Raw genomic sequence first — 27512 nt, forward strand, 5'->3', positions numbered from 1 at the left:
ATATCTGTCATATTTGTAACTGTGACAGAAACTAAGGTACAGAATGATTCTTAATTTATGAGCCACATCTGCCAGTTGTTATTCAAAAGTCCAGTTTTTGCTAAAGCAGCACAGGTATGTGAAGAAAAAACACTATGTAACTAAAGGCAAAATGCATTATAAGAGATGACTGCCAGACTTCACAACAAAGCCAATGATCACAGCACATTAACGTATCTTTGTTACAAACCTAAGGGTTTTCATTTCCCATCATACTTTTTACACTGGGATCCCCAAACTCCTTCAAATATCCCAAAATCTCTAGTATGAGACACTACTGATTTACATATGTGGGAACTGGGCCACCAGCAACTAATGCACCTTGCCCAGAGCTTCTAAATCCTGACATTTACACACAGGACTACTTTTGCCCCTACTCCTAATATCCTACAGCACATTACACTATAAACACAAAGTCTTTGCAAATCTTTGAAGTGAATCCAAAATTTCAATTTACAATTAATCAACGAATTTCTGGTTGCTTTGAAAATGATGCCACTTGTGATGTGTAACACAGGTGGTCTGTGGCTAACTGGGGTGTTATACCTCTCTCTACACACCACCTCACAGTCATTTTCATTTTGATAGCTAACAAAGGGGTAGGAGCTTTACCCTCCAGAGCAAAATACACAAACTATTTTCCCATTAGTTAAGTAATTTTTGTCCACAGCCTGCTTCCTACATGCAGTCTTATATATGTTGAATCCCATCCAGTGTGTAAAATGTGGATTTTTCCAATAATTTGGTTATTACTAGATAGTTAATAATAGCTCTTGAATTGCTAAGGTTGGGGGGAGTGAAAAGTTGTTCCCTGACAAAAGCTATTGGACAATGCAAGATGGAAGGAGAAAAATAACTGTAGCACCCATCACTCATAACATACTTACACAAAAGCCAGGCTGAATCTAGGAGAAAAGAATGATAATAAATATTACACAATAGGAAAGAGCAATGTTACCATGCTTTGAAAAATGTATTAGGAATGTAATGAAAATTTCCTTATGCTGTATATAACAATGCATGGCAGGTAACCAGTGCTTCTAAATATATTACTATTTCCCTGGCCAGAAATCTGTGCTGATAATAAATGGCATTCCCTCATTCCGTAATGTAAAATTCATTTGTGCCCCCCCTCTTCAAATAGTGGTATTTCAAAATGGCTCTAGCATCCACTTTCCTGTCTCAAAAAGAAAAATGTTATTTCAAAAGAAATTTAAATGCTTGGAAGTAAAAGGATTTTTTTTTTCTGTAAGAAGAAAATTTTCCTTTTCCCTTGTTTGAAACATTAAGTAATGATGGTTTTCAAGCTGACATATCAATTATGATGGGTTGATGGCTACACTACACCGCACTGCAACAAATCAGGAAGCATTCATCTTGGAAAATTGAGAGAGCAACACAGACACACACACACACATTCCTCTCCCTCTTTTCAGCTTTGCTGCAAATTCCGTCCAAAAAAAAAAGGAATGTAATTGACTCATTCACAGTGATAATTTAGCTGAAACTCTGCTAAACATTCAACTAAAACTGGACACATACACAGTTCTTCAGTAAGCTGGTTATGGGAAGAAAGCATGCAAGCTGTTTCTCACCTGTAATATGGTAGCTAACCTGCCGATTGACATCAGATGTGTCTTCATCCCAGGTGCTAAGAACAGCCACAACTTCCCCTGGAGGGTCACTCTCCTTCACCGACCCTCTGTACACCTCGTGCTCAAAGACAGGTGCATTATCGTTTATATCTGTCACAGTAACTGAGACCAAGGTGGTTGAGGACAAGGACAAAGCTTCCCCCAGATCTGAGGCCACCACTGCAAAAGTGAAAGCAGAATCCTTTTCATGGTCCAGATCCTTCAGTGTACTGATCCAGCCACTGTTGCTATCAATGGTGAATGCTTCTGTAATCTTCTGCAGCTCCGATTCCACCGCAAGTGTGTATGTGACCTGCCCATTTGCACTCGAGTCTGCATCAACCGCTTTGACTTGCATAAGTTTTGTTCCTATAGGCATCCCTTCCATTATTACAGCATCGTAGCTAGCTGCTTCAAACACAGGCTTGTTGTCATTTACATCCAACACCTTCACCTCCACATCCACAGTCAGCACAATGTCTACTTTGTCTAACTGAATTGTGGCCGCAACTTTGAAGTGAAAGGCGGGATTTATTTCATGGTCAAGTCTCTTATCCAATTTTATGAGCCCTGTGTCCTTCTCTATGATGAAAACTCCATCTCTGTTGTTTTCAGGTAGCTCACCATTAACTGTGCTATACAAAGCACCCTGATTGGGCAAAACATGCAGAATGTCAATAGTACTGCCTATGAGGGTATCTTCTGCCATGGTGAAAGAATACTGGGGTTGAGAAAAAGAAGGCAAAATGGTTTCTGGTGGTAAAACATGGATGTAGACAGGAATGAGGGAATGCTTTACAGGAATGCCACCATCAATTGCTTTGACAAAGAATGACAGAACAGTGTTTTTCAGTTGGTTAAAACTACCCTTGGTGACCATCCATCCATTATCTGGATCAATTTCAAGCAGATCAGCTACTGAAACAGAGGCTTCACTATACAAAGAATAGATAATTCTGGAATTGGCTCCATCATCTGGATCTACTGCTTGAACCTGGGTCACCAAGTAACCTTTCCCAACATCTGCTTTGACACTTGCTCTGTATTCAACTGTCATAAATTTGGGAGCATTGTCATTCTCATCCACTACTATCACTCTTACAGTGCAAAACGTAGTCCTGCCACCTCCATCAAGGGCTCTCAAGAATATATCGATATCACTTTCCAGCGGGCTCTCACGGTCTAACTTCTCAGTTGTCAGAATCTGCCCATTTGCATCAATCAAAAATCGGTCCTTGGCGAAGTCGTTTATTATGGAGTAGCTGATCTGGCCATATACACCTGAATCCCCATCTGTTGCCTTCACATGGATTACCTTTGTTCCAGGAGCAGCGTTTTCTCTAACCTCTGCAACATAAATGCTCTGTGAAAACACAGGGCTGTAGAGGTTGGCCCCAAGGATCTGAATGTGCACCTGGGCCGTGCTGGTGAACAGCCCGTCTGACACGGAGACGTTCAGGCTGTACATGGGCTCCATCCTCTGCTTGCGATGGTTGGAAAGGGTGATAACACCACTCTTGCTGTCCATAATGAAACTGGTCCGATCATTTCCTGATAGGATGCTGTACTCCAGTCTGTCAAAATCAGAGCTGTCGGCATCAGAAGCTTGGACACAAGTCACAAAATGACCCCGAGGCGCCAGTTCGCTCACATATGATTCATATATTAACTGGTTAAAAACTGGAGGGTTGTCATTCATATCTGTTATTGAGATACTAACGAGAACCTCGCTGCTCAGAGGCGGGAACCCATTATCAGTTGCTCTGACTTTCAAGCTGCACTGCTGTATGAGTTCATGATCCAGCATTCGGGCTGTCAGAATTAGGCCACTGCTGCTGTCTATATGGAAATAGTCAGTGCTGTTAAAGGTGTCCTGGACTATCTGATACTGTACAATCTTGTTATTGTCAGAGTCAGCATCAGTAGCAACAACCTGCAGTACAGGAGTCCCAATCAAAGAAGCTTCGGACAGAGTAGCATTATAAGCTGACTGATCAAAAACTGGAGGATTATCATTAACATCATTAACAATCAAGTCCACAGTTACCTCAGCGCGAGCGCCAGTGAGAGCATCGCTGGCTCGCACCATCAGCTTGAAAAGAGAATTTATTTCATAGTCCAGTGGGCTGATGACACTGAGAACTCCAGTATCAAAGTCGATATTAAACTGGTTGTAGGGATCTCCATCAACAATTATATAAATGATACCTTGGCCTTCTGGACTGGTTGCATTTATGCTTAAAATTGGCATGTGCATTTCTACATCTTCATTCACGGAAACTGTATAGAAGGGCTTGTCAAACACAGGCATTGCTTTGTTAACAATAGTAATGGGGAGCTCTACTGATGCAGACAATGATGGGTTACCACCATCTTTGGCAAGAATGACAACCAAGTACTCTATATTAGACAAATCAGAATTGAAGGCTTCTTTTAAAGTGACGCTGCCAGATCCTCTATCAATTTCAAAATGTCCATAGTCTTCCTTCAGCAGGTATGACACCTCGCCATTGTCACCCTTGTCTTTATCAATAGCTGTCACTCGGTATATCAGGGTACCAGGTTCAGCATCGACCTGCACAGCAGCATAGTATGGAAGCCCTACAAATACCGGGGCATTGTCATTTATGTCCTCAATGTAAACTCTCACCACGACTCGAGCAACACGGAGGTGATCTAGCTCACGGCTTGCTTCCACCACCAACTCATACAGCTCCTGTTCCTCTCGGTCAAAGGGGATGCCAGTGGTCTGAATGACTCCTGAGGTGGATTTGATTTTAAATTTGTTTCCTGGGTTTAATATGCTGTATTTCAAAGGCTCGTTGAGGCGGTTGCCAACAGCATTCACCACAGCGATCTTTGTGATATTGGTGCTGTTTTCTGATATAGAAGTGGAATAAAAATTTTGTGTGAAATGGAGTCCACTATCCATAGCTTCTTTTACCATTATTGTCACCATAGCAGTGCTATAAAATTTCCCATCAGATACTCTTACTATTAGCATATAATGGTCTTTGGAGAGACTATTGTTTTTAATGGTGAGTACCCCTGTGCTTGAGTCAATTAAAAAATGGTCCATATTGCCTTCAATTATACTAAATGTTAGTTCTGGAGGGATCTCTGAATCTGGGTCTGAAGCTTTGACTTTGAGAACCTCAACACCGATATACGTGGGCAGGAGCAAGACTGTCTCAAACACAGCCTGGCTGAAGACTGGTGGGTTGTCATTGACATCAGTTACCTCAATGGTCACTTCAACTGGGCTCTCTGCTGTAAGCTGGGGATTCCCACTGTCTCTAACATGAACATGGAAATGGAAGTGGGCTATCGTTTCATGATCTAAATTTGCAATTGTTCTGATTGCACCTGTGCTGGAATCTACTGTGAAATACTTTTTTGCAGTTGATTCAACAATCTGGTAGACAAGCAAAGCGTTCTGGTTGCTGTCAGCATCAGTGGCACGTATCACGAGGGGACTGTTATTTGCACTCCGGACCACGCTGTTCACAGGAGCAGCTTCACTTATGCTGCCCAAGTACTGAGAGAAGAGAAAAACTGGCGGGTTGTCATTTTCATCAACAATCTGAATGTTCACAGTGGCATTTGATGCCATGCCTGCCATATTTGTTGCCTGTATGATGAGCTGGTAGGAGGAAGCATGTTCATAATCAAGGGCCTTTTGACTGGTGATCACTCCAGAATATGGGTTTATGGTGAAGACTCCATCAACATTGCCATCTTTAACCTCATAAACTAACGTGGACTGACTGATTGCAGAGAGAGAAATGACAGAAGTACCAATATCCACATTTTCATTAACCTCTGCTTGGTATTCTTTTAGAGTGAACTTAGGGTGGGAGTTATCTGCCATCGTCACAGATATCCTCACAATTGCTGTTGCAGACAGCGCTGGAGAACCTTGATCAGTCACTTTGACTGACAAAACAAACTGTCCCATTGTGGTTAAGTCTGGCTCCTTGAGTAATGTAATGATGCCTAAAACTGGTTCAATCTTGAATGTGTTTCCCGTGTTTCCTAAAACAAAAGTATTGAATGAGATTAGAAATGAAATATGACTCACTTTATGATAACTTAAACCAGGAGACACAAGCTGCCTTTTTAAAGGCTGTTACTTAAATAAAAAAAAAAAAAACAAAAAACCCCCAATGTAACAGTATTCTGAAGGCCCTTCCAGCCTTTCTTTCTGCTAATTAGAGAGCTCACTAGACAGTATAGGTATTCAAAGCATCAGAAACTCAGGTGTTGCTACCTCTATATCTTGATTTTCAGTACTAGCATCAGAGCAAGAACTGCATGCACATTACTCCTACTGTAGTAAGGAAAAGCATCCCTAAATTACAGAAATTAGTCAAATACATGTACACCTAAGGCAAAGAAATGAGACTGGGGCTAACAAGCCAATTACATGACTAATGGATAACAACTCAGGCTCCTAATTGAATGGGATATTAAGAAACCATATGGGAGATTACAGTAGTTCAAGACTCAAAGAACTGAATATAAAAAGGTTAAACTGGCATTTAGAAAAAATAAAACAGAGCAAACAGCATAGAAAAGAGATTCAAGCGTCTGGTGGCACAAAGTTTTCTCATATGATCTCTGAGGAGGATGAATCCAGATGAATGAGATTTAGCAGAAAATGTCATGAAATGCTTGTTACAACATGAAACATGAAAGCACAGATATCACTGACTGCAAAAAGGTGAAAACAGTAAGTTTGGATCAGAGAACTTTTTGGGGGCCTTATTTCTTTCTGGTCTTTTTGCCAATCTCTTCTTCAGCAAGACAGATTCAAAACTTTCTGTATGTATTCCTACCCTGTAATTTGAGATCACCTTTAATTGGCAATCCTTATTTTGCTCTTTTTCTGAGTGCTTGCTTGAAGTAAGGATGCTGCATATATACATGGCATACTGAGTTACAGCAATTTCAATCACTATACCATGTTCCCTCTATTGTAATTCACATCTTCAAATCTAGAACTGCTTCTAATCTATGGTCAAGCATCCATTCAAGGCTGGGAGAGAAATATATCTCAGGTGATACACAAGAGGGTTTTTTTAAGAGTGATTGTTACAGGTGCTGCGCACAGAGAGATAAACGTGTAAGTTGTAGCTGGAATGCCTAAATACATGGAATCCTAAATGAAGTGAGGCAATGCGAACTATTTTTAAGATATGATCCACAATCTGTTGTAAATTCTGGAGGCTAATTTAAACTACATACTACTCTATGTAGCTCAATACTGGCAGTGGCTTTCTATTTATAACCTTCCTTTCAGATCAGTTTACTCTACTACCTAAACCAAAAATGGCGCTATTCACCCAGGAGGTGAGATTCTTCCAGAGCTACAAATTGTCATAAAAATAACGGTATCTGTCACATTTACAGACACTACAAATGCTGCTGTTATTTTGTCAGTGCTTGCTAATACAAATAATTTTGAGACACTGACTGCCTCCTGCAAGGCAAGAGCTGGTTCTTCTCTTTTAGGAATTTCTTATGAAATTACACAAAAACTACTTTCTTTACCAATTGCTCTCTTCAGAACAATGTAAGATGGGGTGAGTAATTCCCCTGAATCAAAGGGCTGTGTACAATTTGAATTCCGCATTAAAATCAATATCCTCAACTGCACATTTTACGGATCATAGAAACTAGAGCAGTAGAATACTGAATTTTGATGCACCTGAGATTGGGACATCTATACATAATGAAACTGGAGGAGTGTGAGGCTTACAGTAAATGGAAATTTGAGATCTGACATTGCAGAGAGAACTCATGATGAAACAGAAACAGGCTGTAATGAAAAAGAAAGTCTCTAGAAATCATCTAATAACTAAAGCATCTTTTCTAGTCATAATATTTTCCTGCCTGCATCATGTAGGATTCTATTACCAGTGCAATTGGAACTACACTCCTTAGATGTTAGGATGCTCTTTACATTGTGGTGGCACCTCTAGATGATTGGGAAGCCATAATAGTAATAAGGTGTCAAGAAAAAGCTGGAAATAGTCTTGAAAAACATTGCCCCAGGAACCTGGTCTAGTCTGCTCAGAATTTGTTCCATAAGGACAGTGTTTTCCTGTCTGGGCATGTGTAAGATTGCCCCCAATTAAAGTCAAAACCCACTGGAGAATACTGAGAAATAACTGGTAAGAACAAACGCAGTGCATAAAGGAAATATTTGCTTTGGAGTGCTAACATCTTCCTCATTCTAAGTTCAACACTTTCAGCTGCAAAAGACTTCACCTTCTGGTTTGCTGAAACTAGTCTCCTTCCACAGAGCACACAAGATAATGACAGAAAAAACGTTCCTTGAGTCTTCTCAAAACTTCAGGTTATATCATCTTAATTTAAGGTGTGAGCTTGAATTATATTAAGCTAAATCAGTATGAGATGGTGTAGATATTCTTGTTTCATTAGTTATTTGTCATTTAGCCTGCTCCTAATTGACATAAGCTATCCTAGCTGGTAAGTCTTTACAATAATATAGGGATAAATAATGATCCAGTAGGATCAGAGCCTAATGCTGGGAAAGGCTTGAGATCTGCCCAATATGGATATAATCTGAAGCAACTTCTTTTTATGGAAATAAAGGTTTCAAGTTTCACTAGTATTACAGTGGAAAGATTAATATTATGAATAAAACCCCCTAAGTAGCAATGAAACATTAAAAAATTCTGAGGTTACAATTTTCTAATTCTTTCACTCTTTTTCTAGGCATCCCCCTCTTATATATCTGTCAATGGTTTATCTCAAAGATAATTCTTAACTTCAGATTCATGTGACCCAGAGAAACTTACATTCACTTGCACATGTGTCAGAGATAATGCAAATGTTTACTACTGTGGAATGCTTTTGCTGGTACAGATTATGTGCTGAATGTAAATATGCAGAGTTTAACTGCAAAGGCAATTTTCATCTGGTATCATCATGCCCTCTCTTAGTTTCAAGAGACCTTGTGCCATTAAAATGCTATGGCAGAAGTTTTAGCATAGCCCTGTTCTTAGTCGCTGTGGTCCTCTGGTCCAAATACTGGCAAAGATTTCAGGACATACCAGCTGTTGTGGCATTTTTTATGGAGGATCCACTGTACACTAGTCTGAAACCAGAACCTTAAAAACAAGTCACTGGCTGCAGTTTTGAATAACTACTGTGATGGCTTTGACCCAATGACTTAGAGGTAACAGGCTCTGTAGCCATGTGGTGAAAATGAACCAGTCACAGAATAACAGAATGGCTGGACTGGAAAGGGACCATTGGAGAGCATCTAGTCCAGCTTTCCTGCTAAAGCAGGTTCACCTACAGCACGCTGCATAGGATCCTGTGGGGTTCTGAACATCTCAAGAGAAGGGGACTCCATAACCTCTCATGGACAACCTGCTCCAGTATGAGTTTGTTCTGACAGATTTTGGGTATAGTAGCTTCAAAAAAAAAAAAAAAAAAAAAAAAAAAAAAAAAAAAAAAAAAAAAAAAAACGAAAAGAAAAAAAAAAAAAAACGAAACAACAACAAGGTGTCTCCTTTGCCATCTGTACAGGAGAAAGTAGACCAAAGAAGCTGAATTGTATGTCAACACAGATGACCATCACATCACTGTTCTGTGTCTGGCATAATCCATGATACTTCATTTTTGGCCTCTGTCCTAACCTGCTTCAATAGTATAGATAAGCTCTGCATTTTCTCCTTTGTCTTTGTCCAGAGCTGTGACCTGCAACACTGCTGATCCAACTGCTGCTGATTCAAACACTGAGGCTTCATACAATGGGCTGGTGAAGTAGGGACTGTGGTCATTGGAGTCTTCCACATTTATGATGACTCTGGCCAGGTTTCTTCTATAAGGGAATTCTTGATCTCGGACCTATAAAACAAGTGCATAACACACAATTTGACAGTTGTCTAGTAAGACTTCACAAATATTACACATTTGAGTCTGAATACTACTTTCAGTTCTATTTAATACAAAGTAGTAAAAAAATCAATTTGTCCCAAAGAACAGTCTGAAATACAATCACACATGGGATACCAGATACTAAAAGCAAAGAAACGGGAAAGAGCTTAGCGACTTTTTTTTTCACTTGTGAAAAAATGCGTTGCAACTAACCATCATGACGTGAATTTTTCAAGTGGCAACCACATGAAATCTTAAATTTGGGTTGAGGTTTGCAAAAATTTCCTTTTTTATTAATACTTGTTGAATGGTCATGCCTTTGTCTTGCCATTGGCTTCTTTACAGAATATAAGCATGTCTAGGGCTTGTAGCTGCCAATGGGCTACTTCATCATTATATATGTAGATAATCATATCAACAGTAAACAGAGCAGGAATCACTTTATGAAGTGCTGGTAACTGCCAACAGAGGTGTAAGTTACCACACCTGTCTCAATCCCATACAAAATACCTCAGCACTGCTTCACTTCAATCCTGCCACCACTATCTCCTCAAAATTTTGGTTCTTCTTAAACAGAGGTAAAGACCTACTGCATCAGGTGAAGATCAAAACCAAGCACCAGGGAATTACCTCTCTCGGCCATGTGTTTCTGTTAGTCAGTTTATAGCTAGTCTGCTTGTCTGCTAGTCTGCAGTCTATTTCTTAGTCTGCTTGCCAAAGGACTTACAAGATTTTACTCTGTGAGTGGAGACCACACTCAGCTCCTTGCTGCATCTCACAGCAGCTTTTTGCAGCCTAGGGTGCCCTGCCGAAGCTGCGCCTGTACCTAACACACCATGAGTAGTTCCTTAGAAGGCCTCTGCTGCAGAAGTCTTAAGTGGTTAAAGAAAACAGTGGAGTCCAATGTTTAAACTAACACGGGGAGGTTTTTTGTTTTTTTTTTTTTAAATTATGTCTGTGATATACAATCTCCACTTGAAAACAGATAGATTTATGCTCTGTAGTCTAGACACACCAAGCAAAAATTGGTAATTAACTTCTTTTTGCATACTCAAAGATTTTGGAATATAGATAAAAGAAAGCTATTTTGTATATCAACAGTTTATGCACTGAAATAAGTCCATAAAAGTGAGCCATAAATGAGGTTTGTATTCAGAAAGGCTGTAGCATCCTCCCTGTGCAAGAAAGCAGTTATCTTCCTGTGAATAACTTCCAGCCTCACTTCAGAAACTCTGGAAATTACCTTGAGGGAAAGGATCAGATGCCAAGAGATTAAATAATTACCTGCTTGCTCTCCCTCGAGATAGAGAATCATATCACATTCCATACAATGGATTCACAAAAAGGTTTCCCAAAAAGCCGAAATAAAAACTGTGAAATAAATACACAGCAGGGCAGGTAAGATGAAATTAGTGGCTACGTATTGCACTGAGTCCTTCACTCAAGTGAAGCCTACTCCATGTATGTCCCTGAAGCAGCCACAACTGTGGCCAGACCCAAGGGAATACTGCATTCTTACCATGACATTAAGGATGTGCTTATCTTGAGCTTCGTGGTCTAATCTCTCAGCCGTATAGAGAACCCCGGTGTTGGGATCAATTCTGAATTTCCTCATGCTGACTGTATCAATGCTGCTGTGAATAGTGTAGCTCAGCTTATGCTTTTCATCTCTGTCTATAGCTTCAATTTGCAGAATTTCAGTATCAGGGAGGATGTCCTCTGAAATGGTGACATCGTAACTTGGCTGAGAGAATTCTGGGCCGTTATCGTTGTTATCCAGAACTTTGATAAGAACCTACAGTTAATTAAAAAAAAAATAAATCTGAAGTTATTGAAGTCCAGTCAGACTACTGAATAAGCACCTAGAGAAATGCAATTTATTTTGAATGGCTGAAGACGTTATTCTGCTGCATGGTGGGACTGAGAAACATTATTTAATATTAAATTCTTATTTTTCACATCAAAAGAAATAGAAAGGATTTGACTTTGGAAGTAAAATGTTCCTAACTGTAAGACCTGCTCAGAGCCCGATAAAGAAGGTCATGTTTTCAGTATCTGTAGATTGGAAAGTATTTCTACAATGGTCCTGGGGAAAGGTTTAGTCCTTCCTTGTAATTGCCTTGGTTACAAGAGACTTCTAGAACTATTATGTAATTCCATTCCCCTTCACTACTAAGAAAGCTATAAAATAATCATTTTCATGTTGCTTAAATCTGCTTTTTATACAATCAAGATTCAACTGAATCCTGTGTTTTCTGCCCAGTATATTGCATTGGGGCTTACTGGCAACATCAAATTGTGACAGCAGTGGAGACTTCAAGTTGCTGTGACACCTCAGATTGCTCTTACACTACTTGAGGTGGGCAGAGGAAACACAACTTCATTACCACACAAGCACACCCCACACAGATCAATATGTACCACCAAGGACAGCTGATCTCAGGGCACTGGTGACACAGAAGGATTTTTTTTTTTTTTGTTACATCATTGCTTTTCCTTTGCCAGTGATGGCTGCCTTTATTGCCAACTAGCTCACTTTCCCCTCCAACATCTATTTGCCTCCTTTTTGTTGCAGTTTATGAATGGTGGAACACTAAAAATGTGAATGAATGCTGTGCTCTTTGCCTCAAATCTGTCTTTAAAACTTCTGTATTGACCCTTAAGGAAACTTGGAGAGAAGGAGAGCAGGCCAGGGTGCTGTTCTTTCTGCCTATTACATTCATTTCAATATATCACAAGCTGACTCTGATAAATAATAAGAATCACTATTTTCCAAACTTTGCCTTTCATAAGTTATGCTATGCATGTGTCGCTCTGATGATATTTTGCGGATTTTGTCATTGAAGTCACTCCCAGTGGAAAACGTGCCTTCCAGACTTTGTATACCATAGATTGCTGTGGGTAGTGTGGCAGCAAAACCCTTGACAAACTGCATAATACTGAAAGCTGAAATCTGAAGAGTTGACTTCTTTTCAGTGCTAGAAACAAAAAGTATTTTTTCCAGAATATGCCTTTGAAAGGACACATCTAATTTTACAGTAAGTAAAACAGAACAATCTTTTTATTAAAAGACTTTGAAATAAGAAATAGTCCAATTAATGACTTGGGAAAGGCCACATACAAGACTCTTTGGTCAGACTAGGAGACCTGACCCATCACTCAATGTATTTTCTTTGTTGCTTTATTACTTGGCTCTTTTTAAAACAAGTATTTCATTATTTTGCTTGATCCAGCCCTGTTCATCCATACTTTCTTAACAGAAGAAAAATACAGCTATACTTTTACTGCAATATTGCACAAACAGATGTTGGCCTCGGAGAGAAATGAAACTTTAGATTTCCATGATATGTGGGAGGGTTTGCAGAATACATTACCAGAAGAACATGAGCAGTTGTAAGAAGCAGTTGTAATGAACTAGCCTGGGAAATGTTCAAAAGACAGCTGAAATAAAATGCTCTGTAAGTTAAACGGCATAAGACTTGCATTCCATACAATTTCATTTTCACCAGATTATGGCACACCAGAGTGAAGCAGGGTGAAGCCTATATTAAGTTATGCTTCAGTCTTGGAAAGATAGCAATAAAACGGGGGAAATTCACATTGCTAGGCCTATAATAATGATGAAGAGTTACTTAGCTTTTTATACTTTTATTGTTGCTGTACTATATCAAACATGTTTCTGATCTGAGGACAAAAAACCCACTCAAATCTGTGTCTTAAAAATATGTGAAGAAACTAGTTGTAACATATGAAACAAAGCCTGAGGAGAAGATTAAAGTCTTGAACTCTAATCTAATGGGACACAGAGCCAGTGCTGAACCACTTTTTAGTGTAGAGAATACACAGAGAAGCAATAGGAGTTGGCGATAATCAGTATTTGATATTTACAGAAATTTTCTTGAGCAGTTTTAATACTCTCAGACCTTGACAGGTACCACTGTAACATGACTGATAATTAACACAGATAATTTATTTTGCTCTTCCTTCAGGACCAAAAACTTTGTCATGAATAATTTTAGACAGTCCAACAGAGAAGTAAAAATTTTTTCAAATGGATTGAAAACACCAAGAGTGCTTGACTCTGCTGACAGTAGTACAGCTCAGACTTACTTGAACAAGTAAGCTTCCATGTGAGGGACAGCCCTGTATCTGTGAGTTTATTTTTAAAATTGGTGTGTGCAAGCTGAAGCTGCTTTTGAAGGCAAAAAAATAGAGAGAAACACACCAATGTGTCTTAAAAGTACTGCTACAGAAGTGACATGCTATTTTGTTTGCATGGTATATAACCACCCCAGAGCAGTGATTAATTTCCTATAATATCTAATGCATTTTGGGATCACTGGTAAACTGAGAAAGCAAAAGAGGGCATAAAGGTTTATCCATCCCAAGGCTTCCACTATGACTGTCCAAGCCACAGCTCCATGATTTTTGCCTTTACTAGACTGCACAAACTGAACAGGATGAGACTGGATCAGCATCGGAGACCAAGGGTAATCCATGAGACTGTGGAAATTAGAACATGGATTCACAGAGCAGCATTTCTTCCCACTGAAAAAGGCTTAAGTTACTGCCCTGACACACTACAGACATGATCATGCTTGGGAAGTGCAAGGCATGGAGGGGTAAAAGATATAAAAATTGAGGCCCTCATTCACTGTGATCATCAAACTTACAGGGAACTATACAGTTAAAATTGCTTTGATCATTGCCAAAAAAACCTTATTTTCCTTTTTTTTTTTCTTTTCTCTCTTTCACTTCACATCTACTGTTCAAGTGTCTGTTTAAGTGGTAGGCATCTTCCTCCCTAGAGATGCCAGTATTTTAATGATTTGTCAAGTGATCCACATTGAAATACACATTATTTATTACATACTTTGCACTTCAACAGCCACTTCCATCTGGAGATGGAAGGCGATGGGTTAGAGATGCTAATGAATAACAAAGTCATTATTGATTCACAATTTCTTCTATTTAAGCAGTTAAGAGTATTTCTAATTTTCATCAGCTGTCCCTCAAAATCCCCGAGAGTCAAATGTAATTTTAACATTTCTCTCCTTTAATAGAGGGGGGTGTATTTTCCTTGCAATAAAAGAAAGTTAAGTTATATATGGGAATACTGATTATACAGAGCTCCGTTAAACTATAAATGGAACTCTTTAATGTTCATAAAAATTGAGCTATCTAGGGAGTTACTTTAAACAAAACCAGGTAAAAGAAAATGGAGTTTTAGTCCCATTTAGAATAGATATTAATCCCTTAGTTCTTACAACATTTCTGAGGAGCAAGTGACTATCATCCCCATATTTTGTCCAGGAAAACAATGCCTTGCAACAAGGTTACCAAAATCCCAGGTGAAGTGCAGTGGTAAAGCTGAGGAAGGTGTCTTAAGTTTATTTTTGAGCCACACCCCTTTCATTAGGTCACCTTCAAATGCCATTTTTCTATGCAGATTTGCTGCTCCAGCAGGATAACTTCTAGTAAGATGTTACATAAAAAGAAAGGAAGGAAAATGTGACACTGACATGAAGACCAGGCTCATAGAAAACTGGATCCTACAAACATACATGAAGATGAGTAAACTGAGTGCCACCAAATTGTTAATATGAGAAAAGATTCTCAAATTCATTTCATGGCTGCCGACTTCAGGCATAAAATCTTTGTACTATTAGCAAATTTCCCACTGACTTCAAAAGGGTCAGCAAAAGGGTCCTTGAAGTCTTATGCTTAAGCCAGCTGGAAGCACATCTTTCACCTCAAATCAAGTGTTACACTACTGAAGTGACTCAAAGACTCCCAATGTCTGTGTAATTTAATATTTTCTACATATTTATTCCCAAATGGAAGATATGGCAAGAATGAGCTGTGTGGCATAAATATCCTTTACTACTGCATAGATGCCCGGGGTGTTAAGCTGTGACAATATCCATTGTATAGAATCAAAGCCAGGCTTTAGAAGTTTCCCAAGACATCTCCAAAAGGCGACAAATGGAAATGTTTACTATTTGTTGGCTGCTAAGTAGGGATTCCTCTTTGCTGATGACTGTTCAAGATTACTGACTGAACTACTTTTCATTGACAAACATTAGCTGCAAGTCTTTTTTTCCACGCTCATAAAGCCAACATGCAGCAAACCAGTCTCTGCCTGGTTCTTCTTGAAAGCCCATATCTTTTCCAGTGCATTGTGGGCTTCAGAAAGGCAGGCTTGCCTCCTTCTGTGTCCATTGTGTGGAGCCTAATTTATAGTCTGAACAAGCGCTTCACTATGAAAGATTTGCTTCTCCCTGCTCACTTCCTATTTCCCACAGTTAAAGCAAGTTTCAAATAAAGGAAACGGCCCTCCAAGATTACAAATTAGGCAAAGTAACACTCAGAGCATTAGCAAAGACTTTGTACTCAAAATGGTAAGTGAAAGGCCTAGAGAAATACAATCAAATCAAAGCAGGACAAAACCTAATGCAGGAAGTCTCTCCAAAGCTGATTTTAATGTTGCCCAGAACAAATACCTTTGGTTTAGGCACAGACATATTTGAGTGAAAACTGGGTAAATGCCAGCAGCTGCTTTAAAGACATTTGAAGCTGGAAGAATCTGCTTGGCTAATTGCTTGGTCTGGGCACCGTGTTGTAGTACAACCTATTAAGTGCTTGAATTATTTAAACTCAGGTTACACTTCTGCACAGGTTTTGAAACCAATTTTAATTTAATACTGCTTTCAATAGTGATACCACATAGCTCTATTTTTTACTTCCTGACAAGGTTTTCTTTCCTCCAAACCCCAACTTTAACATAAAAATTCAGCTTCCCTAACAACCTCAGTGGCTAGTTATTTATACTTTACTGTGTTCTTTGTGTTATGTTAAAATTGAAAGAAAAATATTTGCTTCATAGGCAAGGCAATGCTGAGATTACTGGGTGTGAAAGAAAAAAAAAAAATCAAGGAGTGGATTGATTACATTTTGGAGTAAATGTTCAACAGAGCAAAAGTGAAAAACTGAATTGAATCCCCGTGTCTCCTTTTCTGCCCTAGAAGAATCCACAGCCCAGAAATGCTTTTGGCAGGCTTTAGTATCTTATCTGCATTTTGGCCATGGTCCTCTAAGAAGAGCTTTTCACCATTCATGTAAGAGAACGACCCTCCCTCAGGGTGACTGATCAGCTCCTCTAAAGAAAATGTTGTAAAGAAAAGGTGATCTCTGAAAGGTGAGACAGAAACTCAGAGTTAAAAGTCAATCCTCAGCACAAGAATAAACTAAATTCCAAAACCTTCTGCAAGGAGCGACAGAAAGGGGCAATGAGAAGTATGCTCTGTCTGCTCTTCCAGTCTGGTTGGCTCCAGCAGAAGGTATTGTAAGTGAACATCTATGGATCTGCAAAACCTTTTCAGAGGGAATTGCACATTACCCTCTGGGTGCCCAGTTTACTGGGAAATAGTCAGGTGGTTTTGCAATAAGTGAAACTGAGGTGCCTTTTGCCTCCTAGCTTGGAAGCAACAGCCTTCATGCTCTAACACATCTTTTCTATAGCAGTTACAATGATGAGAAAGAAGAAGAAGGTGGGAAAATAAGGAGTAGAATCATCTTTTCCACACAGTAACATCACTCCAGAGGCTGTTTTTAGAAAAATATAATTATCTGCTAGGACAACATTCTCAATAAAAGTGAAACATTATAATAACTTAAATGATAGTTCAATGATTCCCCCCTGTACTCTGCTTCTGTGGGTATTTTAGCAAAGCTCAAGAGTATGCACTACAAGTAAGTAAATATATGCTATTCTTTTCCTCTGTTGCATCTGTATGTAAAATATCTCAGCTGTTCAGTAAAAATCGGGGTTTTGGATAAACCTGACTCATGACCAGGAGAATTTCTTATGTTTCAGAGTCAAAATTGTGGCAGGAATAGGCATTTAGATGCCACTGAAACGATTCCTTGTGGGGAGAGACCCCTCTCTGCTCAAACAAGGGCACCAGATCCTTTTGCAGGCCAAAGGGAGGTGATGGCTGTGGCTGGGAGCAGAGTCACTGCACAGAGCCTCTGTCCCAGCTCTCTCCAGCACATGGGATACAGAAGCCCCAACCGCTCTGCAAGGCCAACAGCTCGCCTAACAGCTGCAGGAGTTGTATTTCGTGGGAATTTAGAGCACACGTATGCCTTCAGCCTTTAATAAATTATTGCATGGCCTCAAGCAATGATGGATAAAAGAAAGAGAAAAAGCAAAAGCTCTCCCTGGCTAAGTCAGGAGACTTAGCCATTCTAGGAGTTAATCACCGTGACTGAAGTTTTATATCCACACTTCAAATATATAAATCAAACAAGTCAAAATTTCTTTGTATTTTTTCATCTCCATCCCTTCCCATCCCAACTGCTGGATGGTTCAGGCTTAGATGGATGGGCAGCATGGTGAATGGCAGTGGCTTAACAAGTCCTGGCACTTTGGTTCTCACTTTGGAGACTGTATTTATTTTGGAAACCTTGATCATGCCCAATACAAGTAGGCTTTTGGTTACACAGGAAATTTGTAACTTTTTTTTTATTAGTACTCCTTATGTTCTTTTTGCCTCTTTTCGCAACAGTGAACCATTATTACAACAGATGTAGCTTTTAAATCAAAATTATTTCCTTCCTCTCATGGTATAGTAATGAACTGTGTGCACAGCAAGGCATGAAGGAAGTGAACAGTTCATTGGAGTTTAAGACATGCAGGAACATTGCTGAAGAAACTTCACCAAGTCCATGCCAGGGATCATGTTACCCAAACAAAAATCTTCGGCATTTTTATGCTGTATTTCACCACCTCCAACTGTATAATAGACAAAAGGCCAAGAAGAGATAAAGGAAAACAGCTGGGGTGGAATAAAAAGCAGGAGTGTTCCATGGCACATGGTGATTATCAGCTGTTTCATAATAAACCATCATACTTTGAGGGGGCCTTTAAATTATTTTATTGTTATTCAAAATTGCCTTCTACCTGCTTTATCTTCTACCATAACTTCCTGCAGCTACAGTTAAAAATGCAGGCGGTACTGTATACATAGAACAAAATACTTAAAATGTTGTTTTTTTCAAAACTCAGAATAAGGCCACTGAGAGCTATCAGTAAATTATCTACTCTGTGACATTCTTAAATTAGACCAATCAGTTTAATATTTTTTGTTATTTTTCTAAAAGAAAATTAAGATGAGGAAGGTAACCAAAAGCTTCAAAGTACAGCCAAAAATAAAGAAGGAAAGTTTTGCAAAATGGAGTGATAAATATGAAGGCCATAATTTCTGGCAGTTTTCAGATAACAATCACTTTTGAAATCTTTCTTGTGAAGACCAAAAGAAACACATGCTTGGATGCCCTGGCCACAATTAAATAATTAAACAGTATCCACAGAGAGAGAAGATGGGGGAGGGAAGGGTCTGTACACACCAGTGATTATTAATGCTATACACTTGCAATTTGAAACTATCTTACATTCCTAAATGGGTCACATCACTGTTAAAAAGAATGCTCAGGCTTCTTTTAGAATGCAACAGCTTTACTGAAATATGTTTTTACCATATGTTTTAATTAAAAATGTAGGGGTTTCATCCAACTAGGTTTTGTATAGGTCAATTTATTAAACCAAAAGCAGCAGAAACAATAAACACAATATCCATGAAAAGAAAAATTACTTTAATCCAGCATGTTTGAAATTCCATAAGCCTTTTAATATTTTTTTGGCTGAAATGTTTGCAAGAAAGAAAAAAGGTCACATTAGGCATTCAACACCATCTAAAATGTGGATTAAGAGTGCAGCCAAGATTAAAAAACAGCATAACAAAAAAAAAACTACTCAAGAGTTGAAGAAAATGCCTTATGGAAAGGGAACATAAAGAGGTCAGTCGTTCTCCTTTACTTGTCTACCGGAAGACTGGGAGGTGATTTGAGTGTTGTGACTAAGTGCCTTCCCGGGGAGAAAATAGTGGTTTTTAAATAGTTCCTTATTTGAGCAGAGAATGACATAACAGGGAACATGGGTCAGATATAATCAAGCTTAAAGTAAGAGATGTTTTTAACAGAGGTGAGAATGACATAACAGGGAACATGGGTCAGATATAATCAAGCTTAAAGTAAGAGATGTTTTTAACAGAGGTGCAATTAATTCTGAAACTAACAGGGAAAAATGGATTTCCTACCACTTAACTTACTATCAACTAATGTTTTTTTACCAACGGTGGATTACTGGGAGAAAACATCAGACATTTTAGGGCTGGGTTATAAACAGGATATATAAACATGAATTCAGATTGAGAAAGCACTCAATGATTTAACAATTTCTTAGGAAAGCTGGTGTTGTGGCTCACTGAATACAGATTTACATCCAAAGCATTTGAGCAAAAAGGCAAGGTACAAAAGAAGCATCTGCATGTGCATGCATACATATAAACGTAAAAAATATTCAGGCTTTCTTTCTGAATTATAAAGAAGGAAATAACATCACAAACCTATTTTTTTCATTTACACTTGGGGAATAACTCAGATGTAGAATTTCAGGCCCTAAGTAATCCACAGCCCATAACTCTACCTTGTATCAATGGATTTTGCTGTTTGCAGTCTTCCTGGTGTCCCCTTAACCTCAGAGCTCCTATCCTCATGCAACGACCCAATTCCAGATTGCTTCCCACTGAACAGATACCTAGGCTCTGTGTCAAGGCATCTCTTACAAAGATGTGTCAGAGCCAGTGTTGCCCCAGCCCATCACATTTATCTGACCCAACTTTTAAGGCAATGAGCCTGATAAGCAAGCCTGGTTTTAAAAGATTCAGCGGGACTGCTTCGCAGAAAACAGTGTAATCACAGGTAGTGACACTAAAGGAGGGATTCTTTGAATTTTAAATTTTGCCTCTGAACAATTTATTTTCTGAACAATTGATCTTGTGTCCCACATTTGGGTCTTTGGAGGATGAGAGATATAAACTCCATTTAACATAATCAATAGCAATATTCCCCGACACCATGGAAGCACTATTGTATTTTGGACCATTATGGGGAGACGCAATTGTCAAAATCTAGGCTTTGCTGCCTGTGATAGGGACTCCCTCAGCTGGATGCAGGCAAATTGCTTTCATGTGAGCAGGAAGAGAACAAAAGGAGAAATAAGACTTTGAAACATTCAACAGCCGATTCTTTATAGCCATATGGAAAGGCTCTGAAAAATATCCCTTCCATTAGTTATTGGTGATCTCAAAGGATGAGGTTTCACTTGAACGGAAAAATTAATAACTTTTATAGCATATACATTCCAGCAACAAATGAATAACTTGCCAAGAAAGGAATTTGATATTCTACCTGAGTTGTGGCAATGTTTGTTCCATCGGTGACCTCCACAGTCATATTATACATTGACCTCTGCTCTGCATCCAAGGGCTTTGCAATGACAATCGTGCCCACTCCCTTATAGGCGTCGAAAGAACTATCGTAATTCCCTCCTAATTGTTGCACAAAAACACAATCAAATTAGCCATTTCCTGAAAACTTCCATTGCAAGTATTCCTACAAGTGGGCATTTCTGTTTAGTGTCATCCATCTTAATGGCCTCTCTTAGCATATGCAGTACATCTAGTGATACTTCTTTGTTCGTAAGTAATTTATATTTCAAAGCACAATTTGTATATTGAAAAACAGATATCATTAAAATGCATTGCCAAAAAGAAAGAATAAAAATCTAGCAGTACGTTTCAGTAAACTATAGCTGAATCTATGAAACTAATCAAATGGCTATAAGCCCCTAAGTTTTGTGCCCTTGTGGTTTGAGTAATGAACAAGAATAATTATCATTTTGAATAAAAGTCATTTCAAAAGGGTTTTAATCTACAAATTTTATTTTCAGGAAATTCTCACTGATACTTCTGGGTGAAAAGACCATTATCCGAGTTTTAAAAAATTACAATTATAATCAATTTTAAAAATGCAAATAGAGATTTTTTTACGTTAATACCAAGGACAAGGATAATTACTGGCAGCAGAGGTCAGATCTTGCCAATGTTTTAAGAATTCTTCAAATAGATCTGACAGGATACACAAGCTAAATTCTTTTCAGTACAAAAATACCTCTCACAAAGCACCGATCTAATACTAACATTCCCTTTTCCTGTCACACACTGAATGCTACAGCAGTGGGAAAACTCTCCTGAGTACTGAGTGAAAGAAAAGAAAAAAAAATCTATTAACAAGTAAAATAAGGCTATAAATAACATAATCTCAAATATAATTTCAGATTGAAGGGTTACAAGATTTATCAGTCACAGCTACAGTTTATAAATTTGAACCAGTCATTATTTTCAAAAGCAAAACACACATTCCCTGCTGATAAACTGTTTTCTTACTTACTCATCTATGAAGTGTAATTTAGTATTAGTTGAGTCTGAAATTTTTGGAGGCTAGGGAAAGGGAGAGGTGGGACACAACACTGCTGACAGACAAACTCTTAAGGTATATTCATAACACAGCAATTCAATGTCAATCCAGTTCTACAGAGATGACAAGCCTTTCAAACCCCACTGGTTATGAGACTTGTGTAACAGCTGCTGAAACCTCTTGAGATGAGCTCCACAGATAGAAAAATATCCATCCTATTGACTTAGCTCTGGTGATGTATATATAAAGAGAGATATATGTGAATGGCTGGTAGTGTCACAAAATGGCTCTCTAAATTTTAGGGATGGGGATTGAGTAGAGAAGAGGAGAGTCTTCCATGCTCTCCCATCTGAATGGTTTGCTGAACAGGAACTGGCATTATTCTCAGAAGCAGTCATGCATTTAGTGAGAGAAGAATGTTTTGGCATTTGAAGAAGCTGAAGATTAGGAGGTAACAGAGCAAAATCACAGACCCTGAATTCCTTAATGTGAAGGAACCTTCACTTCTACCTCTTGCACAGGCTATTGCTAAAAAGGGCAAGGCAGAAGAAGCACTCCTCTGTCCATTTTTTCCTTGAAAGACATTCAGGGATGGGTAGAAGAAAATGCAAGGAAAATAATAATGCAGGTGACTGCTGCAGAGGAAAGACAGTATTGGGGAATTTCTGGCCACTGAAATGATCCAAATGTAGTAATTTTAGATGTGCCATCAGATTTACATATGTTGAATAGATGTATGTACATATATACAGGTCTAAACCTAATAGATTAAGTTGTGGTTTGCCAGGAAAACATTGCCACTGGATCTCTTGTCATTTCTGGCAGATAGAAACATTGCTTATTCCTTACCCTCATTCTGCAAGCTGTCCTTGATATTTAAGCAATAGCAAGGTATTTGGACATTGATTATATCTTCAGTGCTCTCTTTTTTTTTTTTTTAAGTTAGTCTGGAAGAAGAAGTCTCTCTCTCCCAATTAATGTTTTAAATTGATTTACTTGAGAAAAATTGCACCATGAAAACCTCCTTTGAAGAAAAGAGCTTAAGATTCATGCAAGGAAATCTCAGCTGAAATGAAACTAGCCTTGGGACAGTAGGCACTTCACAAAGAGAATGTTTCATACTGATAACCATGAAAACAAAGTGCAAGTCTGTACTTTGAGATGCTTAATAACCATCTTAATGAGCAATCAAAAATTATATGATATCAACTGGCACACACTTCCAAAAAAACCTGCCTTTAAAACTTCCAAGAAGTAACATGGAAGGATTAGCAATAAATGTTTTAAATGACCTTCTGCTGGCTCAGAGCTGGGTTTTCAGGGCACCATGTAGTCTGTTGCAAATAGACCAACTTCTTCAAGCCATTTCCATTAAGTGAAGTATACTCTTCCCCTAAAAGAAGAACTGAATCCATCATGTGAATTTTTTATACATTATTCACATCTTCCAAAATGGTCTAGTGACAAACAAATTAATCTTGGTAGCCAGCCACCTCAGCCTGTAACTAACCAGGCAATGCAGTTCATTTTACATTGAATTGTTTTCTATTAAACAAGGCAGAAATTGCATCAAACACTGAGGCAGAGATGGATCAGAGAACATCCTGCTGTGAGATTTGTGATTATAATCTATTTTTGAGGGAAACCCTGAATTATTCATGTTTCAGTCTTCCACGTTTTAACAGACCATGGTCAGATGAAGAACCAGATGGATGAACTTCTGGGAATACTGCCTGAGATATTGGGTCCTGCCTCTCATCTGCAGTACTAGAGGCAGTCTGCAAATGGTTTGTGCTGCTCCTCAGCCTCCATATACACTCAAAACAGGTCCTCATATGATAAATGCTTCTGAAACTGCACTTAACACTGAAGAATTAATGAATTACATTAAAATGCTATAAAAGTGAAACATTAAGAGTCTTACAGATGTGTTAAGTCTATGCAAAGCCTACTATGAAGTTAAGTCTATGCAAGGTCTACTAGAAGCATTCACCACAATCATCTTTGAAAGATGTGTGTGGGTCGTGCAAATAGAGAAGTATCATTCTGGTACTTTTACAAGAATGTAAAATGTAAAATGTCCATCTGCACAAAAAGTAGTCTTCTCTTTAAAACTCTTGAAGCTCGGAACTCCACATGAAACCACTTCCATCTGAAGGTGCCCATGTAGACATTGGAGGGCTGAGGCCCTAGGAGGTGACAACTGAGATGGTGTTATCTTCTGGGGTGCTGGAGGCTGTTTTCAAAAGCCTGATGCTTTGTCTGTACTAACCTTTTGGAAGTGAGCTTGTCTGCAGTGACATAAGCTCCCACAGTATCAGTTTTAACAATTTTACTATTGTCCATTTATTAGTTTCTTTGATCACAATCTTCAGATGAAAGAGGGCTAAGGATGATGGCATTTTGTTCAGCTGCTCAGTTTCATTACTGTGAATTTTCATTATTTATTCCACTTTCCAGCATTTGGCACACGCTTTTCTTTTTACTGTCTACTAAACCCTGCTTTCAGATACAAAATACATAGAAGTTGTCTTTGCTAATGTGCTTGCAATTGCATTACGAAAGAAATATTTCAAATTAAGATAATACACTGCAAGTTCCTCAGGCACTTGGGGAAAATCAGTGACAAAGAAAGCAAGATGATTGCACTGACAATTTGGCTAGACAGGTTGTCCTGAGAAAGCATTTTAATACTGACTAGCCCCAGAGAGACGTGGATTAGCTGTTGTCTACAGGATCATTTCAGACTAAAATGTAATGCTGATACATCTTCAACACAGTTTAAAGACTTCCTTTAAAATAATCTGATTACACTTTGAATAAGATTTTATGAAAAGTCCACATATACTTTAAATGCTGTCTTTGGATGAGAAGACTTATCATTTTGGAATGGTAAAAAATCATCCTGAAAGTACTTTTTCTCTCTGATTGATTGTTAAGTTTCCCAAAGTCACCTAGCAGATAGTTATGTCCACACTTCGGACACCTAAAGTTAAGTGAGATGATTTCTACCCTTACTTTTTTGAGACTGATCTTAATGCTTTTGCATAAGCCCTGGAAGCATTAAATTTTTAGAACTACAAATTTTTTATGTCATCAAAAAGCCTGTTATAGTTTATATATGATTTTCCAATTCCAGCTGCTTTCAGTACAGCTGTAGAAACAGACCCTGGTACAAAAGAGTTTATTAGCTGGCCCTCACTACAACTCTCTAGAACAATCTTTATTTTCAGTTTAATAGATGGTATAGCACAGTTAAGAAAGAGATCTCAGGAAATTGAACTGAGACACCTCTGAGCCAACAGACTCTAAGTTGTGTACTTGGTATAGAGTTTGTTACATTTTCTGTCAGAATCTGGACTTCTACCTTTGTTCTTAGCTTATTTTTTGCTTCATAGTCACTATGAACGATTTTTCTTCTGACAAAAGTCCTGTATACTTTGGAAAGAATTTATTTTCCTTCTTATAGAAAAGAGGCCTAAAAAAACCCAAACCACTGAACCTCACAAGGCGAACAAGAAAGGTGCAATGGAAAGGCCAAGGAAAACTTGAACTATCAAAAGGGATTTCTGGGGGTCGGCTGAAGAATTTGCCTAAGGCAAGGCACAATCCAGATCTTGAATTCCCACAGGACATGGGCTCTGCATCTCTGTCCCTTTCTAATTTCAGTGTTGGGGTTTTTAATTTTCAAGCATATTCTTCTTATATTGCATTTTGCTGCAAGCAGTTTATTTTTTTTGGTAGGGCTTTTCATAGATGTGGTTCCTTTTTGGTATGATGCGGAGCCTCCCCATGTTCCTATCAGTTGCTGATAAACAATTTAAGATGGATCATGCTGCTGGGAAAAATAATTTTCTCCTCTGAGAAGGAAACATGTCAGCAAATCTGGAGGATTTGTAGGCAAATGAGTCCCATATAAGGATCTTTTTCCATATTTTCCAGCGGGATGATCAAAATGCTGGGATTGAATACCACCTCAGAATATCTGAAGACTGCAGAGGATCAGACTTGTTCAGTCTTAGATGCAAAGATGGATCACACTGAGCTCAGGAGGACATCCCCAATTTAAACACTGCTAAAACCTGGCAGGAGTCTTCCTTCACTGGCAGGTAGCAAACAGCACACAATGTTCCATGTTCAAATTTAAGACAGCCAGGATATATGGACATCCTCGCACAAGTCTCACTTGGCCCACCATGCCATGATGGACAAATGGAGAAGAGAACTATGGGAAATTATCTGATTTAGAGAACAATCTTCTAAACCACATTTTCTCAGTGCAGAGAAGATTCTTACTTGTCTGTCCCAAAAAAAGCTGACAGCAGGGAACAGTGATGATTAACTGGGCCAATTGCTACAATTGTCACACTGCTCAGAGGAGAGAATCAGAGTAAAATGCTGGAAACTAATTCACCCTGAAACTCAGGGGTGAGGCTAAAGTACCTTTAGAATTTTCAGAAAAAGAGCAAAGCCAAAATTTTCATTTCTTTTGTTTTCATAGAAGATGAAATAAACTTACTGACTATCTAAAAAAAAAATCAGCTACACATTTTCTTAATCATAACATAATAAATATTAGTAAAATGACAGGCAAATATTTATTCTTTTATGTACTATATCATGCTAAGAAGAAAGTAATGCAGACTCTGAATTTTAGATAAAACTACTGTAAAGAGACTCAAAGCCTTGAGTTTGCTGCTAAGAAGCTGAAAGCAAGGGCATAAAAAGCAAGAAAGAAATCGGGAAGGTATTTTAGATAGTTCTCAGAGAAGATTATTCAAAAAAGGCTAGGGAGTTACATGTTTTTGATTTTAATGAAAACTTGCAGCACTATGAATTAAATGGACAATTAACTAAAATTAATAGATATTAAAATTATTGGCATTTAAGCACGCTTGGTAAAAAGTGCTGATGTGGTTTCAAAGCTTGGCTGCTGTTATAAAGGCACAGGCTGGGGGAGGAAGCAAAGATAGAGGGAGGACTGTTTGGGGAACCAGAGAGATGTTGTGCAACATGCCACTTAAGCAAAAATTAGCATCATGCAGCTTAGCTCCAGTGTTAAAGTAGTCATCCCACCATTCCCATCAGTAACAAAGGAAAAAAACAGAAATTACTCAATTTACTTGGTACAAAAAAAGGTCTCTAACTTATCTGGGATTTCCCATTGAAAATTAGTTTATTATTAATGATTAAATAAATTGTAAACTGGTACAACTTATGCTTATGTCTTTCACACTGTGGGATGTGCATGAATTGAGAATGGTATTGAATGCAGTCTGAAAACAGAAACCAGGTATGACATCTCAACTATTCCCAATTAAAGAAACAAACAATCATCCAAGTATCCTGCTCCTCTCTAGTCCACCAATGGAAGATGACCTTCCTTCCTCTGTGGCATCTTCCTCTCTTGGAGCTAATTAACTCAAGAACTTAAACAGCTACCTAAAGTATATATAATTAAGGTGCAAAGTTAGGTAGACAGGATACTTTATAGCCAAACTTTATCTGTTCTCCCTCTCTTTTTTTGGCTGGGAGAGAGTGGAT

The 27512-nt window shown here is 38.5% G+C and overlaps 1 protein-coding gene across 9 annotated transcripts in view; it reads right to left on the minus strand.

The window, feature by feature from the left end:
* Positions 1–27512, minus strand: part of FAT3 (FAT atypical cadherin 3) — a 398878-nt gene that overhangs the window by 76503 nt on the left and 294863 nt on the right. For all 9 annotated transcript variants that reach the window (XR_010996349.1, XM_068181534.1, XM_068181539.1 and 6 more), the window contains 4 exons: positions 20901–21040; positions 11107–11382; positions 9347–9557; positions 1635–5708 (listed from right to left, as the gene is read on the minus strand). Coding sequence is in view for 8 of the 9 variants with exons in the window: in XM_068181534.1 (XP_068037635.1) it covers positions 1635–5708; positions 9347–9557; positions 11107–11382; positions 20901–21040 (4701 nt within the window). In the remaining variant the exon portion in view is untranslated. The remainder of the gene's footprint in view (positions 1–1634; positions 5709–9346; positions 9558–11106; positions 11383–20900; positions 21041–27512) is intronic.

Source organism: Anomalospiza imberbis, chromosome 2, assembly GCF_031753505.1.
Source record: "Anomalospiza imberbis isolate Cuckoo-Finch-1a 21T00152 chromosome 2, ASM3175350v1, whole genome shotgun sequence".
In the NCBI taxonomy this organism is placed as follows: Eukaryota; Metazoa; Chordata; class Aves; order Passeriformes; family Viduidae; genus Anomalospiza; species Anomalospiza imberbis.